This window comes from Chinchilla lanigera, unplaced genomic scaffold (assembly GCF_000276665.1).
Source record: "Chinchilla lanigera isolate Chin_1 unplaced genomic scaffold, ChiLan1.0 scaffold00011, whole genome shotgun sequence".
Classification (NCBI taxonomy): domain Eukaryota; kingdom Metazoa; phylum Chordata; class Mammalia; order Rodentia; family Chinchillidae; genus Chinchilla; species Chinchilla lanigera.
In genome coordinates this window covers 4,367,369-4,387,693 of record NW_004955412.1, presented here as the reverse complement: position 1 = coordinate 4,387,693, position 20,325 = coordinate 4,367,369, and the positions used below count along the sequence as shown (strand labels likewise).

At 41.5% G+C, this 20,325-nt stretch overlaps 1 protein-coding gene across 1 annotated transcript in view; it reads right to left on the bottom strand.

Annotated features, from left to right (window-relative positions):
- Arhgap42 (Rho GTPase activating protein 42) overlaps nt 1-20,325 on the bottom strand; it is a gene marked incomplete at its 5' end in the record, with an annotated part of 234,285 nt that extends 213,960 nt beyond the window's left edge. Inside the window, 1 exon segment of the mRNA XM_005377961.2 lies at nt 20,137-20,325. Within this exon segment, the coding sequence (XP_005378018.1) occupies nt 20,137-20,290 (154 nt within the window).

The window sequence follows — 20,325 nt, the reverse complement described above, 5'->3', positions numbered from 1 at the left end:
AGCCAGGCGTGGCGCATGCCTGTAATCCCAGCACTCGGGAGGCTGAGGCAGGAGGATCCTTGCGAGTTCGAGACCAGCCTCGGCTACAAACTGAATTCAAGGCCAGCCTGAACTGCATAGTGAGACCATGTCTCAAAAAGACAGACAGACAGACAGACAGACAGAAAGAAAGAAAGAAAGAAAGAAAGAGAAAGAAAGTAAGTTAGTTCTTCAGGCTTCATGTCATTCAACTTGGCCCAGTAAAAGAATCTAAAAAGCCTAGTTATCTCTTCAATTAATGTCCACTACCTCTTTATCAGGTGAAAGAGCCATCCCCACATAATAGAGGGCTGACTGAAAATGGCTGCTTAACACAATGCCTTTCACACTGGGATTTTACACCTTTTCCAGTGGTGGTAGAAGAAAGATGAGCACCCACCAACTATGGAAGCTGGGTTAGTGGGAATGGGTATCTTCAATGGCACAAATTATCTCAGGTCTGTATCTCTCTCACACACATACACACACCAATTCATACATGTGCATGAACTTAAAATTCAATCCACTGTTAATCCTCTGAAGTGCTTTTATAATGTTCAGGAGAATTAGGAATACAAAATGTCATTAGCCATCACTATTTCACTTTATAGCATTGAAAAAATAGACTTTACAGGTAAATCCATTTCAGTTATCTTTAAACACTTCATTTCAGTCAGTAGATCATTTTAAAGGTCTGCTAAAAAGATTCTATTTCACAAAAACAGGATTTCAAAAATGTTTGTGCCACTCTGCCCACTACAGTTGTCATGATTTAAGTAACAGAAAGTTCGAGACATTGATGTTATATTACAAAACCGTATCAGTTTGGGGTGGACAGACAGATCTCAGCAACCAAATTCTTCGCTCTTCTTCAATAAAAAAAAGTCCAGATGAGAGACCATTATGGCATAATAACCAAGTTAGGAAGCATAAATGATAAGTACAATAAAAAATCAGACTACACCAAAAATACAAACGCTATATTTCCGAAGTAAACAGAATTCAATACATTTGCTCAAATATAAGGTTGGCATCGAAAGAGAATGAATACAGCACACCATTTATGCCAGTACCTGCAGGGGAACAAATCTCTGCAGATTCCATCAAGAAATTCCTCAATATAACCAATAAATACCTAACATTTTATCATACAAATTCCTCTGGATTAAACACATTTTTCATGTATTTTAGCAGATATTGAAGAGAAACTAAATTATCATTTTATGGATTCATTTATTTTAGATTAAACTATGTCCCTGGTGCTTAATCCAGTTTGTGACGATAGGGCCAGGGATGTAGCTCAGTGGCACAGTGCCTGCCTGGCAAGTGCAAGGTCCTGAGTTCAATTTCCAGCACCAAAAAAAAAAAGAGCAGTTTGTGATAAAAACTATCTGACAAATGAATGGCCTGAGTTATGACAAATACACAGGGAGAAGGTGGCTATCCTAAGTGTAAAGAAGTAAACAGCCTTGGGCTGGGGATTTAGCTCAGCAGCACAGCACCTGACTGGCAAGCACAAGGTCATGAGTTTGATTCCTGGCACCAGAAAAAAAAACAAAAACAAAAGAAGTAAACAGCCTTAGGGAGTGCTAAGAACCTGCCCAGTTATACGGAGGTTCAACCACACAAATTAAGATCAAGCAGTTGGTCCAACTGCTGACAAATTTTATCCAATAGTGGCACTTCATTTCCTGGTCTCTAGGTCTATAACTTTTTTGTCTCAGCTGAGATCAACATGTCTAAATATCTGTTTTCTCAACAATAATAATGTCACATTATCCTATGAGGGACTGACACAGAAACTGGATTTTTTCCCAGTAGTTTATAAAACATTACAGAAGAAATTAGGTATGCAAAAGGTCTATGCTTAAACTCTTGCCAGAAATGTATTTGCAATATCCTGGAAACCTGAATCTGTATTCCAGAAGAACCTCTTTGTTTATTAACATAAGGATATTATAATGGAACACCTGGTCTAATTAATTTGTCCATGAAAATAAATGTATACCACAACCAAATACAACAACCAGGACTTGGACATGTAGATTTTATTATTACCTTGTTATGTTATTTCAAAAGGGAATAAAAAGCTCTGTGTAATCATAATTGGATTAAAATAAAAGAGAGAAAGTTAAGTCATAGGCAGAAATTAGAGGTGAGAAGGCAGGTAGGAAATGGCTTTGAAGACCACAAATAAAAGCAGCACTCGTAAACTCTTCATAGAGAACAGTTCATGGATTAAAAGGAAATGTTAAAGAGTAAAGGTTACAAAGACTGTACATATCCCAGCTTCTACCTCTTGGTACTATGATGGAGCTTCAAAAATTTTGACCTTCTCCTCTACACCCCCACCCACATACACACTGGACAGCAATGCGCCCAGCAAGCAATTATAATTATACCAGCAAAGCCCTGACAGAAGGGCACCCACCCAGCAGGCCTCCCTTGATACCTCCCACCAGGTTCCCACCAACTTAACGTCCCACTGAGGATCACTAACCGCACCCCGGGGAGGGAAAACCCCCTAATATCACTCACCACCTCAGTACATTTACATACAACACCGCTTTAGGGTGAACTGTAACAAGTTTGTCTACAGACATACTTTTCCTCATATGACAACAGCACATACAAAATTCTGCACCTTGCTTTTCTAACCTAGATTTATATCATCAGATTTATGTGTAATTGACTGGATAACTAATTTATTAAACTTTAAGAGCAATTACTGAAGTCATTTTTATTTTCTGTTCTAAGTAAATTTTAATTACATAGGATAGGACTACGTCCTGAACTGCAATGCAATCCCACAGGAGCACTGTGGGCTACACTGGAAACAGCTGATGTCACTTACACGTCCTGGGCTGGACCTGGATCACTGGCCGGGGGAAATGGGTTACCAAGAGCAACTCCATTAATCAGCATTTACCCCTAACCGGGAAAAGCGTCCTGCCAGAGAGTTCTTACTGAAAGGAAGGAAGAGCGAGGCTGCAAAGGGTAACCTGCGGTAGCAAGAGGATCAGACCTGGGATCACTAAGTCACTATGCACAAACCTTTTAAGGCTCTCAGAACAATGGCGTTTATATTGTGTAATTTACAAAGCCATTAGCAGCAGGCTGAAAATAAGAGTGCTGGGGGCAGGACCATCTCTGTACCTTCTGCAATTTGCTGCAAACTGAAAACTGCCATAAAAAACAAAGTTAATTACCTTGCTCAAAAACTAAGGAAAAACAGAGCAGGAGTCTTAGTACACAATTAGCAAAAACCACGAGGTGGAAGAAGGGGAGCAGGCAAAGGGGAACAGGAATTACAAGGCATTGAGGTGTGTTACGGACAGGCACCGATTCCCCACGACGAACGTAACTGGGGTGTACTGAAAACCTGCACTAACAGAACATGTAAGAAATGGAATACTTCAGCTTACTTAATAGGTAAAAATGGATACCACAGTGTACTCAACACTGGTTCCGCTCCTCACACAGGTGATCCTCATCTTATTAATTAATGGCTGTTTTTGTCCTTTGGCTAATCAACTATACACAGTCTAGTGCCCAGTTCTCCACTGACTTCCTATTTCTTCCCATTTATCTCACAGATACTGACCATGTGGTTGTGGATAACACTTCTTCAAAAACTTCTATCTATTGAAAAAACGTTCTCATGGGACAATATGAACACTCACATTAAAAAGGAAGAAAGATGTAAAAAGAACAAAGTGTGGAGAGGCAAGAAGGACCAAGTTGGAAGGCTGATGCAAAGGTGACAAGAGAACAGGGCCAGAAGTCAGAGACACAGAAGCTAAGAAAGCAAGGAGTGCCCACAGGGCCAGACAGGAAACAGTCCAGAAGGATGACGGTCAGTGTCCTTTAGCCAATGGGGTCCTAAGCTCTGAAATAGTTTGACCACTTATTCAACAGTTACCTGGAAATAAATATGTACATAGCAAAGTACTGAATACAGAGAAAGACTAAGACCATAGCTTAGAGCACTCTGGGAGGTTAACACATACATACACACGCGCACAAAGGTGTTCTTACCCTGAGGGTGTGTGGAACGGTGCAGGCAACAGGACACGGGATCAGAAGTCTAACACTAAAAGAGAAAGAGAGGGAAAGAAGGAAGGAAGGAAGGAAGGAAGGAAGGAAGGAAGGAAGGAAGGAAGGAAGGAAGGAAAGAAGGAAGGAAAGGAAGGAGGCAAGAAAGACAGAAAAAGAAGGGAGGAGGGAAGGAGGAAGGGAGGGAGGGAAGGAGGGCAAAGGTGCCCTAAGGGACTAATTCCTCCCTTTAACTTAATAAGTAAGTTCTTTAACAAATATAATCTGTATAACACACACATGACATGACATATACTTCCAAAAAAAACCTAATAATTTAGGACCCAAAAAGAAGAACTGGCCTAAATCTACCAAATGAAGAGGGAGAAGCACTCTGAAGGTGTGAACCTGAATAGACTTTGAAAAGAGCTGCTTGGGATTCCAAGTTCAGCAGTTAGTGCAGCTGCACTTGGAGCGCAATGCCAAAGCTCTGCCAGGGTTCCCTGAACTCTGCATCATAATGTATATACCGGCTCCGCAGGCTTCATTTCAGAGAAACAAAGGAACGCAGAATTCAGGCAGGAAAAATGCTTTAAAAGATGAAAATCTCATTCCATCACATAGCTAATACATGATCCAATTTTCTGTAGGTGAACTGTAGCACACTGCAGATGTTTCTTTACTCAAAACGTAACCCACTGGTTTCACTTACATTTCATACACAGACTGTTTTAAATTACTTATTATGTAAGTATTACCTTCAATCTCAGGACTTTTAGCTATAAATATGCTAACAATAAATACATGCAGAAGCAAGGAAAATATTTTGTACAATAGTATAAATAGTATATCTACTATTTTGCATATACATCTTTAAGGTGTGTTCACGTGGGCATGGAAGGTTAAATTAAACATAAAACAAAGTTTATTATAATAGAAAGGGATAGAAAAGGTTTCCTTTGGGAACAGTGATGGTATTACTTTATTTTATTTTATTTTTTTAAGTTATCATTGTAACACCTACCATTTGCTTGTTTTTATGTACCAGGTACTATGCTAGTTAAGGCTCACAAAAAAGGGACTTAATTTTCATGAAAAAAAGAAGATATTACTATCCTTATTGTAAAAATGAGGAAATCAAAGTTTAATAAGAAGGAGGACTCAGGAGGCCCCTCAATGTGCACCTAGGGGCACATACACACACATATAAACTCGGGACCCGAACAGTGGAGGGCGATCCTAGGCGTTCCCTGAGTGAATCTGTACCATCGTTGAATGGATATTCCCATTCCCACGTGAGATGCTGACACCACGCTGCCTGCAATCACGAAGATATATACAAGTTACTCTGTGGAACACAGAAGAGAGGCAAGTTATCTTCAAGAAATAAAGGGCACACATGGTGCACACTAACTTCCAACACCCGGCCACAGTAATGCACACACGATACAATGCGAGCAGCAGGTATCCTGTGAACACAAACCGAGGGGAAGAGGCCTCCAGTCTGCACCGCCAGGGACAACGCCTGACCTGTAACAAGTGCACATATGATTATGTAAGTAAATTTTCCCTTTTTTTCAGCTCCACGTTTTGCTGTGCCCCAAAATCTACACTTTTAAAAATTCAGTAGTTTCTCATAGTTTTACTGTGGTACAACCATGACCGTTATCTTTTTAGAGTATTTTTGTTGCCTCAAAGAGAACCTAACTCCATTAGCTGTCCACCCACATCACATTCTGTCGTCTGCGTTTTCTCCTCTTCAACCCTGCTGCCCCTTTATAGACATGGATAAAGGTTGTTCATCCCATGTTTACACTATAGGAGACTTTCTGTTTGTTTTTTGAGACAGGGTCCTGTTATGTAGCTCAAGCTAGCCTTGAACGCACTGTGTAGTCCAGGCTGGCCTCAAACTTGTGGCAGTGTTCCTGCCTTGGCCTCCTGAGTGCTGGGATTAGGATTCCAGGCATGTCCACCATGCCCGACTGAGATCATTTTAAGTACTTATCCATCTATAATAAAAATTAAAACAGGCAATGTTACTTCTTTAAATACCCATCAAATAATTCTGTTTTCTCCAAAAAATACAAAGGTCATATCTGAATTTATTATGGGCAGTAATAACTGCACTATAAATATATGTGTGCCTCTCAAATGCTTAAACCATAAAAAATGCAGTATAAGTGCTTATAAACTTACTAAGTCTCTATGGATAAAAATGAACTGCAACTCACTGCTACCGTATACAGCATCCATTCCACTCCTAGGTATACTCAAGATTAAGGCTATGTCCACACAAACACAGGTGCATGAATGTTCATGGGAGCATTATTCGTAATAGCCAAAGAAAGAAAAGGAAATAACTAAACATGTCTATCAACAGACAAATGGATAAATAAAATGTGGTATATCCACATAATTGGGAAGTATTTGGCAATAAAAAGGAATGAAGTCCAGAATACACAAATCTATATAAACAGGCAGCATATCAGCAACAATCTCCAAGGGCTAGAGAAGAGGGGAAGTGATAGCTAATGAAATTAGGATCTCTTTAGAGATGATGAAAATAGTCTAAAATTGGATAACTGTAATGGTGGCACAACTCTGTAAATATGCGAAAAACCATTTAGAAGGGTAAATGTTATGGCAGTGAATTATGTCTCAATAAAGCTTAAAAAATGAATGGCACTTTAAAAGAGGACATTCTCGTACAATTAGCTTTTTGTTTTGTTTTGTTTGTAACAGGAATCGAACTCACGATGTTGCGTTTTCCAGGCAGGTGCTGTGCCACTGAGCTATATCCCCAGCCCAATTCACACAATTAAAATCAACTATGAAGGTATCTGGGGAATAAGATGTGCAGTGCTTTCTTTAGAAATAGGAAATGACATAAATCATTTGTACCATTTTATTTTCATGGCAATATCCCCTAAATCTCAGTTATTATGTACTGCAGATATACTAATAAAAAAAGAAACCAAAATGAAATAAACAATACACCAATGGTTAAATGCCAGTAATTTAAAGAGCAACAGGAAGGAGAGGTGATGGAGAACAAGTAGACTTCTTGGAGAGGGGCAAAGGGAGCTGGAGAGAGGGCAAGCGCAGGGTGGAAGGGAGGAGGGACAAAAATGATCAGGATACAAGAGACAGAGATAACTAAATCTCCCCACACAAATGTAATTATTATGTATCACAAACATATATAAATTTTAAACATCAAAAAATAAAGCTGTCACTGCTGGAAAGAGACTCCTTAATGCAACTATCAAGCCCTTGAGTAAGCCAGCTCTAATCAATGTCCTTCTCGGGTGTTTACATAATATGCTAGAAGCTTCTTTACAATGACACTCGGTCTTCACACACAGAGTATCAGAATTGATTCTAGCATTAAGCACTTGGACAACATGCAGACTTCAACATCTCCAAACATGAGCTGGACACAACTTCCTGTACCAAAGATGTGGTGCCCACTCTAACAGATCTAATTTTCTAGGAAAAGAAACTGGTAAGTTATCAAATCATTAAAAAGAAATGTGCCAGGTGGTAAATGCCTGTAATCATAACTATTTGGGAGGCTGAGGAAGGAAGATCACAAGTTCAAGGCCAGCATGAGCAACTTAACGAGACTGTGTCTTAAATTTTAAAAAAGTAAAAGGACTAGGGCCATAGCTCAATGGTAAAGTACGAGACTGTGGTTTCAAGCTCCAGTACTATATAAAATAAAATAAAAACGTGGTGAAAAACATGTTTTTTACAAAACAATAAAATCCCAGTAAGGAAAGGACCTTCAAAAGCCAGCTAAGCTATTCCCTAGAAGCACCAGTGAACTCTCACTGCAGGCCACATTCATGATACCAAGCAATGATACACAGCCTACAGCTCTCTTTTTTTTTTTTTTTTTTTTTTTTTTTTTTTCTCCGGTACCGGGAACCGAACTCACGACCTTGTGCTTGCTAGGCAGGCGCTTTGCCGCTGAGCTAAATCCCCAGCCCCAGCCTACAGCTCTTATGCAAACACTAAATATAATACATTTGCCCAAGTAAAGTGAAGACTTTTCTTAGAAAAAGTCACCTCATATACTATTTTGAATAAACAGCAGTCATTCTGGTGTTTATAACTCTGGTCCAGTTTGGCCCCTTAGTCTCAACATTAGAGATGAGAAAACAAAATCATCATTTAATATCAATTACCACGTTTTATATGTGTAAAATATCTAGCACAATGAAAATATGTACATAAATATTGTTCCCATATGATACAGTGAAAAAACACAAAAGAAGCCAGGTGACGTGCCAACAGTCACACAGACATAAGAGGGAGAACTAGGAGTGAAAAACATTTTTCTGGTTATTGCTGTGAAATCAAGCTGACTACTGTTAATGCAAACTCTTCAATGATCCTACTTCACATCAAAACATTTTAATGATTAAAGATGTAGTATTATTAGCACTGCACATGTGTAAGAGATAATGCTACATTTAGGAGTAATCTCTGTTTTTTTTTTTAGCCAAATCTAATGTTGAGATTATCTGAATGAACTGGGATTAGTTTGAGCTAACATGTGACTGACCTTCTGTGGAAAACAAAATCTCAAACAAGACCCATCACCTAAGGACTGAAAATATTCAGTATCCTGTAGCTGACATCTTGATTCTGCGTTCTTATTCCATCCTCTCTCATTCCCTCTCCAGAACAGGTACCACAAATCATCATACTCAGCCAGCCATGAATATTCGCAGAATTATAACTTCCAGTAGACCAGTCTGAGAAATCAGGACAGAACTGGAAAGAGAAGCATGTGTACCCAGCAGAGTTTGAACCTGACTTGGACGCCAATGGTCACTGCTGGTTTTACTTGTTTAGGGTTAATCAAGATCTACATTCTCTTTACTGACTGAAGATCACCTCTTCCACCCCGTTTCACTCAGCATGCTAAGCCAAAAGTCCCGACTTCCTGTCCATTCCCTACTTCCCCCAAGGGCCAGGCCAGATCTCCTGCTAAGGTCACAGAAGTATCTTTTAAATAATGCTGCTGTTGCTGCTGATGGTGGTGGTGTGGTGATGATGATATGATGGTGATGGTGATGATCTGTCCTCAGGTACCATCCAAATATCCTCTCCCAAAGTCCACTGCACCACTTTCCCAGGATCAACGTGCTAAGAGGTTCAATTCCATTTTCTCATTAAGCCAAAGGAATCCTCTTCAACCTTTAGATCAGTGTCCTTTCTATCAGCATTCCCTGCCCCAACCCTTCCAGCAATGCCCTACGAAACTCATTGTCTTTTCTAATCAACAACCACCTGAATGACCTCACATTCAAAGTACAGTAATTACATTTACAAAACACCTGTGCAGGTAAGCGGCACCTAGGAAAACATTCTAGGCCAGCACCCCGCTTCAAAATCCAGAAACCGATGTGGAGAAAATTCTCTCGTTTCCTGAGCTTGGCTTGCTAAACTCTGTGGAACTACCCAACTACTGACTTCCCTTCTGAAAAGTGCAAGTAGCGCCCACCATTCTCAGTAACGTGCAGCCTACCGACTGGCGCCAACAGAACGAAGGCAGCAACTAGAGACGTGCACCAAGCCTCAAAATCCTCGCAGTCTGTTCGTGAACACCCCAATGCCAACTTAACGTTTCCTTCGTTCCTAAATCGAGATATAAAATTATTTTCGTTTTTTTTTTCCTTTAAAAAGGTGAAACTATAACACAACCTCCACCTTTTCCTACTAAGTAAATATAATTTGGGTCGCAAACAAGCCATGTTGTAGCATTCAACTCCCTTCTACTTCAATATTTTCTAGGGACTATAATGATAAAATTCACAAGAATCTGTTAAAGTTAAATCACCTAAAAAAAGCTGAAATGACTAGAATCACAGTGTTCCTGCCCAAAGTGAATGCAAATAAGGCCATATTTTTATAATATGTCATTATAAATTCTTTCCATTGGCTCATACAAAAAGCCTAGAAGGAATCTGGGGCAAACGTTACGCCTACTATGGATGAAAAGAGTCGGGGGCCATGACTTGCACCCATGCCACTAATCAGTCACCAGGCCGGGGCTGGAGGGAACCCCTAAACCCCAGTGCTGTCTGCTGGTCCCCAGGTTAGCCAGGAGAAAAAGTCATATGCAGCCTACAGAAAGCAATTTTAAAGCGCCTGTGTGGAGTCACCGCTCCCTGGCTCATTTACTCCACAGGCATTCAGAATCCTTCTCTGTACCATATTCTTCTTAGTAAAATGTAAACTGGTTCTTGTTCAGCAAGCTACTGAGATCCACATCGCTAAGAAGTGAACAGAATACAAATATTCTTTACACCTAGAAGCTTATATTCAAAAGACTAGGTCAATTTTTAAAAAGCAAAGACATATTTGCAATTGGAGTGATACTTCTACACACCAGGCGGTTCTTGAACAGCATGCAATCACCGGAAGGTAGAAAAGGCACAGCAGGGTCCTCCTCTAGGGGCCCCAGAGTGATCAAGGTCCTGCTGATGCCTTTATTTGGAGTTTTAACCCCAACAATTGTGAGAGAATAAATTTCTGCTGTTTTAAGCTAAGAAAATATTATTATATGTGTTTATGTGCATATGCTGCTGTGTGTGTGTGTAAAGATGTATTAATATAGATAGAGAAAAGCAAATTTAAATTGTTTAGAATATAAAACTGCATGGCTGAGACTGTAGGTGGAATGAAGAAAAAGGAAAAGTAGTCTAGCCCCGTGCAGCACACTTGCAGTCACAGACTCTGGCGGCTGAGAAAGGAGGACCGTTCAGTTCCAGACCAGCCTGAACAACTGAGTGAGACCCTGTCTCAAAATAAAAAGGGCTGCAGCTGTTTCCTGCCAGAGCAATTGCCTAGGCACAAGAAGTCCTGGATTCCTTTCCCAGCCCTGTGAAAAAAAAAAACAAAACCAAAACTGAAGCTCTCAAATATCTGTCATTAAAATGTGCAGGTGGAAGACTATGTAACTGAACAAAAGAGAACAAACTGGAAGGAAAGAAGTTTATTTCTGACAAACCGGGTATGCGGTTGCCCGAAGCACACCCAGGTAGTTGTATCTCTGTTGGTGAAAATCCCACCCAGAGCTCAGGAAAAGGAGGTCAGGGCCGGAACCCTGGCAACAGATATTATCACGCAGGGAAAGGAGACAGTGGAAGGGCTAAGAAGGAATCCCTGTACATCACCGACACTGATGAGGGCAGAAGGAACAAAAGGAAAAGGGAAAGCAGCTCAGCAACATTCCAGGCCGATAAAAAGCTGAGCACTGGGGCTGGGGCTGGGTGAAGTAATGACAGCAGACAGGGCCATCAGTGGACAGCCACGACTGCTTTTCAGATCTCTTCTCTTACTTCATATAATGACGTCATTTTCCCAAATCTTCCCCAAACAGCACGCCCCTCTAAAAGCTCGCCTCTAGGAGGGTCCGGAAGCAGGTCAGTGTCAGAGTTGCTTAGCACGTGTGAGGCCCTCAGTTCTATTCCCAGCACCACACACACACACACACACACACACACACACGCACAGTCAGTTCATTATCTATTTCATTGACCATTTTTAACAGAAACCACGGCCCTCAAGTTTTCCACCGCCAACTTTTAGTCTCGCAGTCCTCTGATTCTCGAGTGTCACATGGTAACTTTTTCACAGAAAGCACACAAAGCCCACGTCTCCAAACCACACAGGCAGGCCTAACTCGTGGTCCATGGGCCAAACACACCTATGTTACAATACAAGAATATTTTTAAAGTTTTGCTATGTATACGCATTAACTATAGCATATGCTGTGTTTACAGCCCAAGACAATTCCTCTTTACGCAACGGCCCCAGCAAGCTAGGCATTTCTGAGCCAGGTTTAAATTGTTCTCACAGCTAATTATAACCTGCTTGCCCTTGCTACCTTTTCCGGCCACCACCACATTTTACAGCCATCCTTTTCATTCACACATTTTTTTAATATTTATTTATCTAATTATTTAGTTATTATTTAGGTGCTGGGACTCAAACTCAGGGCCTTACGCTTGCCAGGCTTGCTGAGCTACATCTCCGGCCCTTCAGACATTTTTAAAGAATAAGAAAGTTAAACGAAGAAGAGAGAATTATCACGACAACGAAGTAAAATCTATCTCGTACAGCACACGGCTCCCATCAGGAAAGCAGGGGCACGATACACAGGACACAGAACGCCCATTTCTGCTAGCGCCTTACTGCTCTCACACACACACGAACACACACCCGTTTTCAAAGTTAAATTGCTGCCTTCCTTGTGTACTAGTGAAAGCTGAAGCGGGGTCTCCCATTTGGATAAGCTCAAGCAAATGCTACTTGGCATTTAGCAGTATGGGTTTTTAGATATGAAAAATATAGAAATTCTACTATGGAGGAGTGTGTCTAACTTTCAAACAGAAGGATGTTCATTTTATGTCTACCCGCTTTTGCCCAGAGTCAAGCCAAGGTTCAGGAAGAATACTATTTTTTTTTTGAGGAGGAGGACAACACATTTGGTTTTATTTCAATCAAATAGGAAGAGTACTGTTAATGTACCAAGGTTATATCCAGGCAGCATTTTTTCCCTTTTTCCCCCCCATATCACCTGACATTGAAAATTATCCTAGGGTACTTTCCCGGCCTTCACAAAACACAAGTCACTCTCCGCCATACTGGATAATCGGCCAAATCAGATAAGCAACAACATAAAAAATGTCATGTTTCGCCATCTTTAAAATACCATTGGGCAGCCAGGCACGGTGGTGCATGCCTGCAATCCCAGCACTCAGGACACTGAGGAAAGACAGTCACTGTGAATTTAAGGAGAGCCCACACTAAACTACATAGCCAACCCTGTCTTAAAAAAAAATACCTTTAGGAATAGAAACTTCTACCAGATCTTAAAAGCCTGCAACTCAAAAAAACTATCATCAATAATATAATTTTGAGGTATTAATTATTAGTCTTATTCTTGTCCTTTCCTATCATGTTCCACATAAAAATTACAATCTAAAAATCTATTTTCAAATAAAAATTCAAGATCCTAGAAAATTACAGCTTACTATTCTTCTTCTATGCATCCACACCTCTGTGGATACTTTACCATTCCATGTTTTACTTTCTCTGAAGTAAATCATATTTCTTATACACAGTGTTTGTGTCTGTAAGTAACTCTTCTTCAGTACTGGAACAATTCTTGGTAACGGAGTCAGGGTACAGCAGAAGCAGCCCTTGGCTGGTGACGCCTGATCCTCGGGGGATGTACTGGAAGAATTATCAGACACTGGGCCGGGGTCTAGCAGGCAGGAAGAAAAGAGAACAGTGGCAGAGCTGCAAGCTGACCCGGGTGGGTGGCAGGTGGGGAGACAGAAATACTGGCACCAGTCGAAAAGGCTAACGTGAGTAGAAATCGCCATCCGGACAGCAGGGATGGCTGCGGCCAGAGGAGGGGGCAATCACAGCTCGGGCGAGAGAGAGGATTCATGAAAGAGGTTCAACATTATGTAATCCTTTCCTCCATTCATCCTCATCTGTTCTTTATAAGCACTTCACTGTTGTGATCATTTATTCGACAACATTTAATTTTTTAAAAAATCTGATATTTGTTTATGAATCTAAACAGATTTGCCACTCTCCATATATATGTTACTTTAACAGTGTATATATACATATATATATATATATATACACACACACGTATTACTTTAATAGGCTTGCACTTGACACCAAAGAAATATTAAACGTGTTATTATTTTATCTTATATAATCGTAAGCATCAATACAATTAAAATCATACTACAAGAAATGTTAATAATTGAAGAAGTGTTAAAGTAGCCGTTTAGTAACTTAAAGTCCAGTGGTTTCCTGAGTACTCTGCACTCTCCTCCTGCCCTGGTAATAACTGCAACGGGAGCAATGTACACGCAGTGGTCACTAAGCTGTGTCCCCACTAGACAGGAAACGTTTTCTGTTCCCACAGAAACCCATTTTCTCATCTTCCAACCTGAGAGCCCTCCAATTACTACTTGGTAGAAAGGAAATCCAGGAGAACTGAAGATCCTATTAGAGGACACCTATTAAGCTCACGTAGAGCACGAAAGAGGTAGATCGACCAATTTAATTCCACTATGATGAGCTCCAAGGCCCCCATTTAAATTAACGCAAGTATAACTGCCTTTTACTGTAGCAACAGGACACCAAGACAGAATCGTAAAGCACCACACTCCTAATCTACCAGTGCTTAAAATTAATTACAGTTCATTTAAAAGATGCAGTTACTTCTGCTCATTTAACTCAAATTCTAATGACTCTAAGAACCAAATGAATGGTTGAAGTAATTACACTTATGCACCTTTAATTATGCTGCCCAACCAAACAAACAAAACCACCTCGGTGGAATAAGGAACAGTGAAGTGACTCTCACAGAATAAACAAGAACCCACACTGGGTTTCACTTAAACTAAACGAAACCTAGGTGCAAATTTAAATACCAGAAATAGCAGAAAATAATAGTGCTCACTCGACGCTGAAGGACGACCAAGGAAATAGTAGAAAACGATGTAAGGGCTTTCATATGTCTTGAACTTTCCTTTCTTCCCTCCTTTTTATCGAATTTATTCCCCATGCCACCAAAAACTTCTCACAGCCAAGTGGGCCCTGAACACACACCAAACACAGAACAGCTTCAAAGAAAAGGTCCAGTGGAGCAGGTGAAGCAGAGGCTGGGAAACATCACGTGGAAGACCCGGGCACTGTGCCCCTGCTGAGATGTTTCTGGGTGGTTAGCAGTACGGCAGTGGTTCTCTTACTCCAAACACCTACCCAGTCTCCAGAGAGCAATGCACTGCAGCAGTCAACTTCAAACCGAGGTCTCTGGCTCCTGCGGGTAGCCACCTTTAGGAAACCCCGCTCGCCTCTCGCATACAGTCTACTAACCGCAACTTCTGAGCAACCAGCCATTCAACCAAAGGCCCTCCTTTTTCCTGCCGCGGGTCATAATGCTGGGAATTTCTGCCTCATGAAGAGAGGCAATGTGACCAGTAAGAAAAGCCTGTAATGCTCTCATCAGGGCGAAAAGATTTCGAAGAGCCGGACATGGTGGCACACGCCTGTAATCCCAGCACTTGGGAGGCTGAGAGGCAGGAGGACTGTTGAGAGTCAGAGACCAGCCTGAGCTACAAAGTGAGCTCAAGGCCAGCCTGAACTGGATAGCGAGACATTTGTCTCAAAAAGACAAAAAAAAAAAAAAAAAAAGATTTCAAAGAAGTAAAGAAGGGAGAAAATGAACCCCTGACACACAAGATATTATCAGCAGTCTCTCTGTGAGGCAAAAATCAGTTTCAACAAAACAGTATCTTCCATTAGACTAATTCAATATATCAGTAAGTTTTCTACTAATTTTCAATATTGTTTACACTTAATTGGTAAGTGATTTGCTTTTACAATAGTATGAATGTTAAACACAACTACAATTTCACGGTTATATATGATCATATATAAATATTTAAATAATTAAATCTTTGTTACAGTCCATTAGCTTTTTTTCCTTTAAAAGCATCACAAATATATAGGTGTAAGAAACTCATTTTTGAGTGTGCAGGAGGGGCAGACAGGGACTGAACTGAAGGTTTCACACTGAGCTATATCCCCAGTCCTCTTGTTATTTTGAAACAGGATGTCACTAAATTGTCCAGGTTGGGCTGGAAATTGCTATCCTCCTGCCTCAGCCTCCCTGCGTGCTGGGACTAGAGGCATGGGCCACCGGTGCCCAGTTGAGAAAGTCTGTTTTGTTTATGAGGACATGTTTGCAGCACAGAACGTTCACATTCTTCTTATGACGCAGGTACATGCACTTAACATATCTGAATTTTTATTCCCTTTCCCTTCCTGCCTCCCTCCCTTCTTGTTCTCTATATTTCCTTTCTGCATTTTCATTTCAATTTTTTATTAGTTCATGTTTGTGACCCATAATGATTATATTCATGGTGCGCAGTTGGTAGATGTACACAACACATCTGAGAAGCTATCTTAAATGCAGACCAAAATTCTGGCTACCTCCAGCTTCAGGCAGTGAGAGGAAAATCATGATAAGGAGTGAAAGCCAAGCTGCTGCAGGGCAGGGTAGAGCAAAGAATGTTGATAATGCTCTTCCCACCCAGTCCCTCCTGTCTACCCGCCTACCAAATCCAAAGAGGCTTATATAAAGGTCACAGTATTTGCATATAACACCCTCCATTCTAAATCATCACTAGATTAATTACAATACCTAGTACAAAGGAAATGATATGTAAGAAGTGGCTATACAGTATCCCTGAGGGGAAAAGGACAAGGAAAGTCTTCAGGTGTAATCAACATTTTTTCTGAGTATTTTTAATAGTGCATAAGGTTGGTTGGTTCCACACATACAGAGGCTGCATGTTTTGAACTGACTGATTCTCATTTACACATAAAAAAATGTACATATTTAAGATGTACAAGATTACTTTTTGATTTATGCATATACGATAAATCATGCTAATATATACATAACCTCATTTATTTATCTTTTTATAATTAGAACACTTCAAATCTTTTAGAAATTTTCAATCCTATTCTTTTTTAGTTCTTTCCTTTTACTTGGAGGGAACTATATAGACCTTCAAGAATAAACCTTGTACTTAAGCATGATTTTTTAAACTCAAACGGATAAAGAAAAAGTAAAGGAAAAATGACAAGAAAGTACTTTTTAAATATTTCTTTGGGAATGATCCTTAAAAAGAGAAAGTTCATAAGCAAATGATTCCACAGTTCAAATGTTAAGGCTGATCCCTGATAAACAAATAATGTTCACAGAATAATATTTGCCAATAAGGGTGGAGAATTTGAGTCATACAGCATAAGCTAAGCTTGGCTTATGGGTCCTGAGAATATTTTTCAAGTTATCACCACTCACCAAATGTCATATTACTATAGAAATCTAAGTAGGGAGAAATATAGCCATGAGACAGGGCTGGACCCTCGAGGGAGTCAGGGCACAAGATGACAGCCCATCAGGCTGTGGCTGGAGGTGCATCTGAAGATCAAAGTCACAATGGCTAATTCTACATACTTCCCCACGGGGGGATGAACGGAGGTTTGGAATTATTGGTATCATCCTTGTGAGGTTTCCCATTGTCTCACTGGGCTGCGGGGGGCACCCTCTCTCACCTACTAAGTCTAGAATTACTAAGACTAAAGACAAGACAGAGACTAGAGATTATTGACCAAGGTTGAATGACGTCACGCATGTTCCTTTGCTACCATTACATCAATATGACCTAAGCGACTATACTTGCAATCTTATTGGTTGATCATAATTTTAACCCACATTGCACCCACCTCAGGGTTTTGCTCTATAAAACTCCCTTTGAGAGGTGGGCTCATTGGCCACCCACTGGGGACCCCTCCTGTCTCCCAGGAGCTATTCCTAGTCCCCATCCACCCATTCCTATTCCTTTTCTCCTACTCTTAACCTCTGTTGTTCCTTAGAATTCATTCTTCAACTTTGGGACACATACTCGGAGGGAGTATTTGACATCTAGCATGTCTTCTATATCAATATATCATGTAAGAAAATGAACAAAATAATCTCAGTGGTGAAGTTTTTGTACCTGTTTTCCTCATTTTACAGGAGAGCTTGTATTCAGATTAATTTACCTCCAGCCCTCACAGAGCACTTGGCTAGCACCAGAACTTAAACTCAAATTCAGGTTAATTCATTAATTAACCTTTGTCTCAGAGTAAATGCAAACACAAAATGTAATAACTCGTTTTTTTAAATGTTAAGTACCATTATTTAAAAATGAAATCCTTGATTTAATTTAAATCATCTAGATCAACTTATAAGACCCCTACCGAACAGTCAACTGAAGAGACATAAACTTAATCACAGGCTGAGGAGCACGTGTGGCTTCTATTGGGCCAGTCATGCACGTACTGATCAAGAGAAGGCATGCCAAAACTCTCATGGGAAAAAGTAATTGACAAGGATCGAAATAGCACAGGATGTCAGCTCCATGAGGTTATAGTAGGAATTCATCAATTATTAATCATCAGCTATTAATCATTATTATTAAACGGCAAGGTGCTTTAAAAAACCTTTGATGGATAACGGATACACCTAAGGAAATAGGTGCAGGAAGTTGGTCAGGGCAAGGGCCTCCTCCGCCACAGAGGGAAACAGGAGGGACAGAACCAGGAGAAAGAGGGCTTGCTTAGTGGACTTGGGAGAAAACCAAGTAGGACTCAAATTCTCAGACACACCCTGTGCTACAGTATGCACGTAGCATTCAGCAGCTGCAGTATGGGCTGCGAGCATCCGCCCCCAGGGACAGAGGCGTTCCGGTGGGGGAAAAAAGCAGTGCTGCACGTGACTTTAAGGGTTTCATTTCTCTAGAATCGTGCATTTGGCAGCTAATGCTGGAAAGTCTTTTAACAAGGAATAAAGCATTTTCTTTCCACGATGAAAAAAATAATAATCAAATGCTGTTACAGTAATACGATTTAAACACAAAGCTATGACTCCTTGGAAGCAAGTCGTACATTTAAGCGCCTAAAACCAAGTTCACGAAGCAAGGTCTGCATCCTCAAAGAGCTTACACTCTTCAGACGTCTTTCTTCACTTACTAAGGGAAGAACACACCTATTAGGGAGAATCACCCGAGTTTTTCAAGGCTGGGCTCAAGAATCACGAGAAAGTACGTCATATCACTAGTAAAATAATGCATATGTCAGACTTTCAACTTCTGAAACACCAAAGTTCATCTCATGCAGAGTGGAGAAAAATGTAGAACATCTGGCAGCTCCTACGAGTCAGGCTGGCATTTAGCACTCCAAGATAGGGAGATGGGGGCGGCATCACGCGCACCAAGGGGCAGAGTGTCTAGTCAGCCCTGAGACCTCAAGCAGGATTTTCAAACTACAAGAGTAGCGAGTTCGTATCTGTGCTCAGGCAGAGTGGTAAGTGTTGTACTGCAGGTAAACCTTATTATTCACAAAGTAAATACTATTATCATGGTAGCCTCGAATTCAGAAGTTAATACAGTATGGGCAGAAAAATTGTACTTTTGTCAAGTAACACCAGTGCCCTGTAAGTATTTTAGCATTTGGGGCGATTAAAACAAAAAAGGTTTTTGGAAACCATTAACCTCAAGACACCCTTCTAGATTCCACTCTTCCTGTAAGTACACGCTTCAAAATACAGATGAGACGCGAAGCTGTCTCACCTTCACATGCCCCACGCATCCACAGCGCGTTGCTGACCTCGCACTAGACCGATACAAAGACGCTGCCTATCTACAAGTCCCGGGACTTACTAGACCACCCAAAGGCCTGCGCACTGATCTCATCCACCCGGCCCGCGGAGCCTTGAGATTCCTGGGTTTCACTTCAGAAGCCAAAGCGCTAGGAAGTTTCCATTCAGATGCAAATCTGTCCTGGGAAAGGTAACAGGTTAGCTTATCAGTCAGTCATTCAATTCTCCGTGGGAGCTGAGTTTCCGGTACCGTACTCTCTTAAGCCTCAGGAAGAGAAATGAAAGTTCCAGAGGATGGAAGGAGGAAGGAAAATCTTCTCAGAACTCGAGAGACAACTCCGCAACGAAAACCCAGCGCTCGGACGCAGGGGTCTGCAGCCACCGTCACCGGTGTGTCACCGCTCCGGCCAAAGCCGCAGATGCGTTCTTAGAGTCCGCTGGCGACTGCCCAGGGGTTTTCATGCGTCTGTCATTGCATAAACTGATTTAAAGGTACCCTTAAACTCTTAATCCCATCCCCACCCCCTTTGAGGACTCCTTTTAAAGGGATCAAACTAGGCACAGGGAGAATTTACAACAGGCGGGAGGGGTCCCCAACACCTTCCCAGCGGCGTCACCCGAAAGGCGCCGGAAGGACTGTGCCCGGGTCTCCCGGGGTCAGCAGGCAGCGAGCGCTCCCCTCGCTGCGGACCCGGAGAGGAAGAACACCTACGAACGAACTTTGCGGCCACCAGCAGGGGAGCTCTTCAGCCCGCGTCCCCAGCCCATTCAAACAAAAGAAGCCCGGTCCGCGCGCCGCCCGCGCCCGCCCGCCCGCTTACTCCTGAGCGCGCCGATGAGCAGCGAGCCGTCCTTGATGAGCTCCTTGATGAACTTGTTGGTGCGCTCCAGCTCGACCTCGTGGCACTGCAGGCGCTCCCTGAAGTCGGGGCTGTCCAGGTACGAGTCGCTGAACTCCAGCGTGGGCAGCCCCATGGCCGCGGCGGCGGGCGCAGGCGGCACGGGCGGGG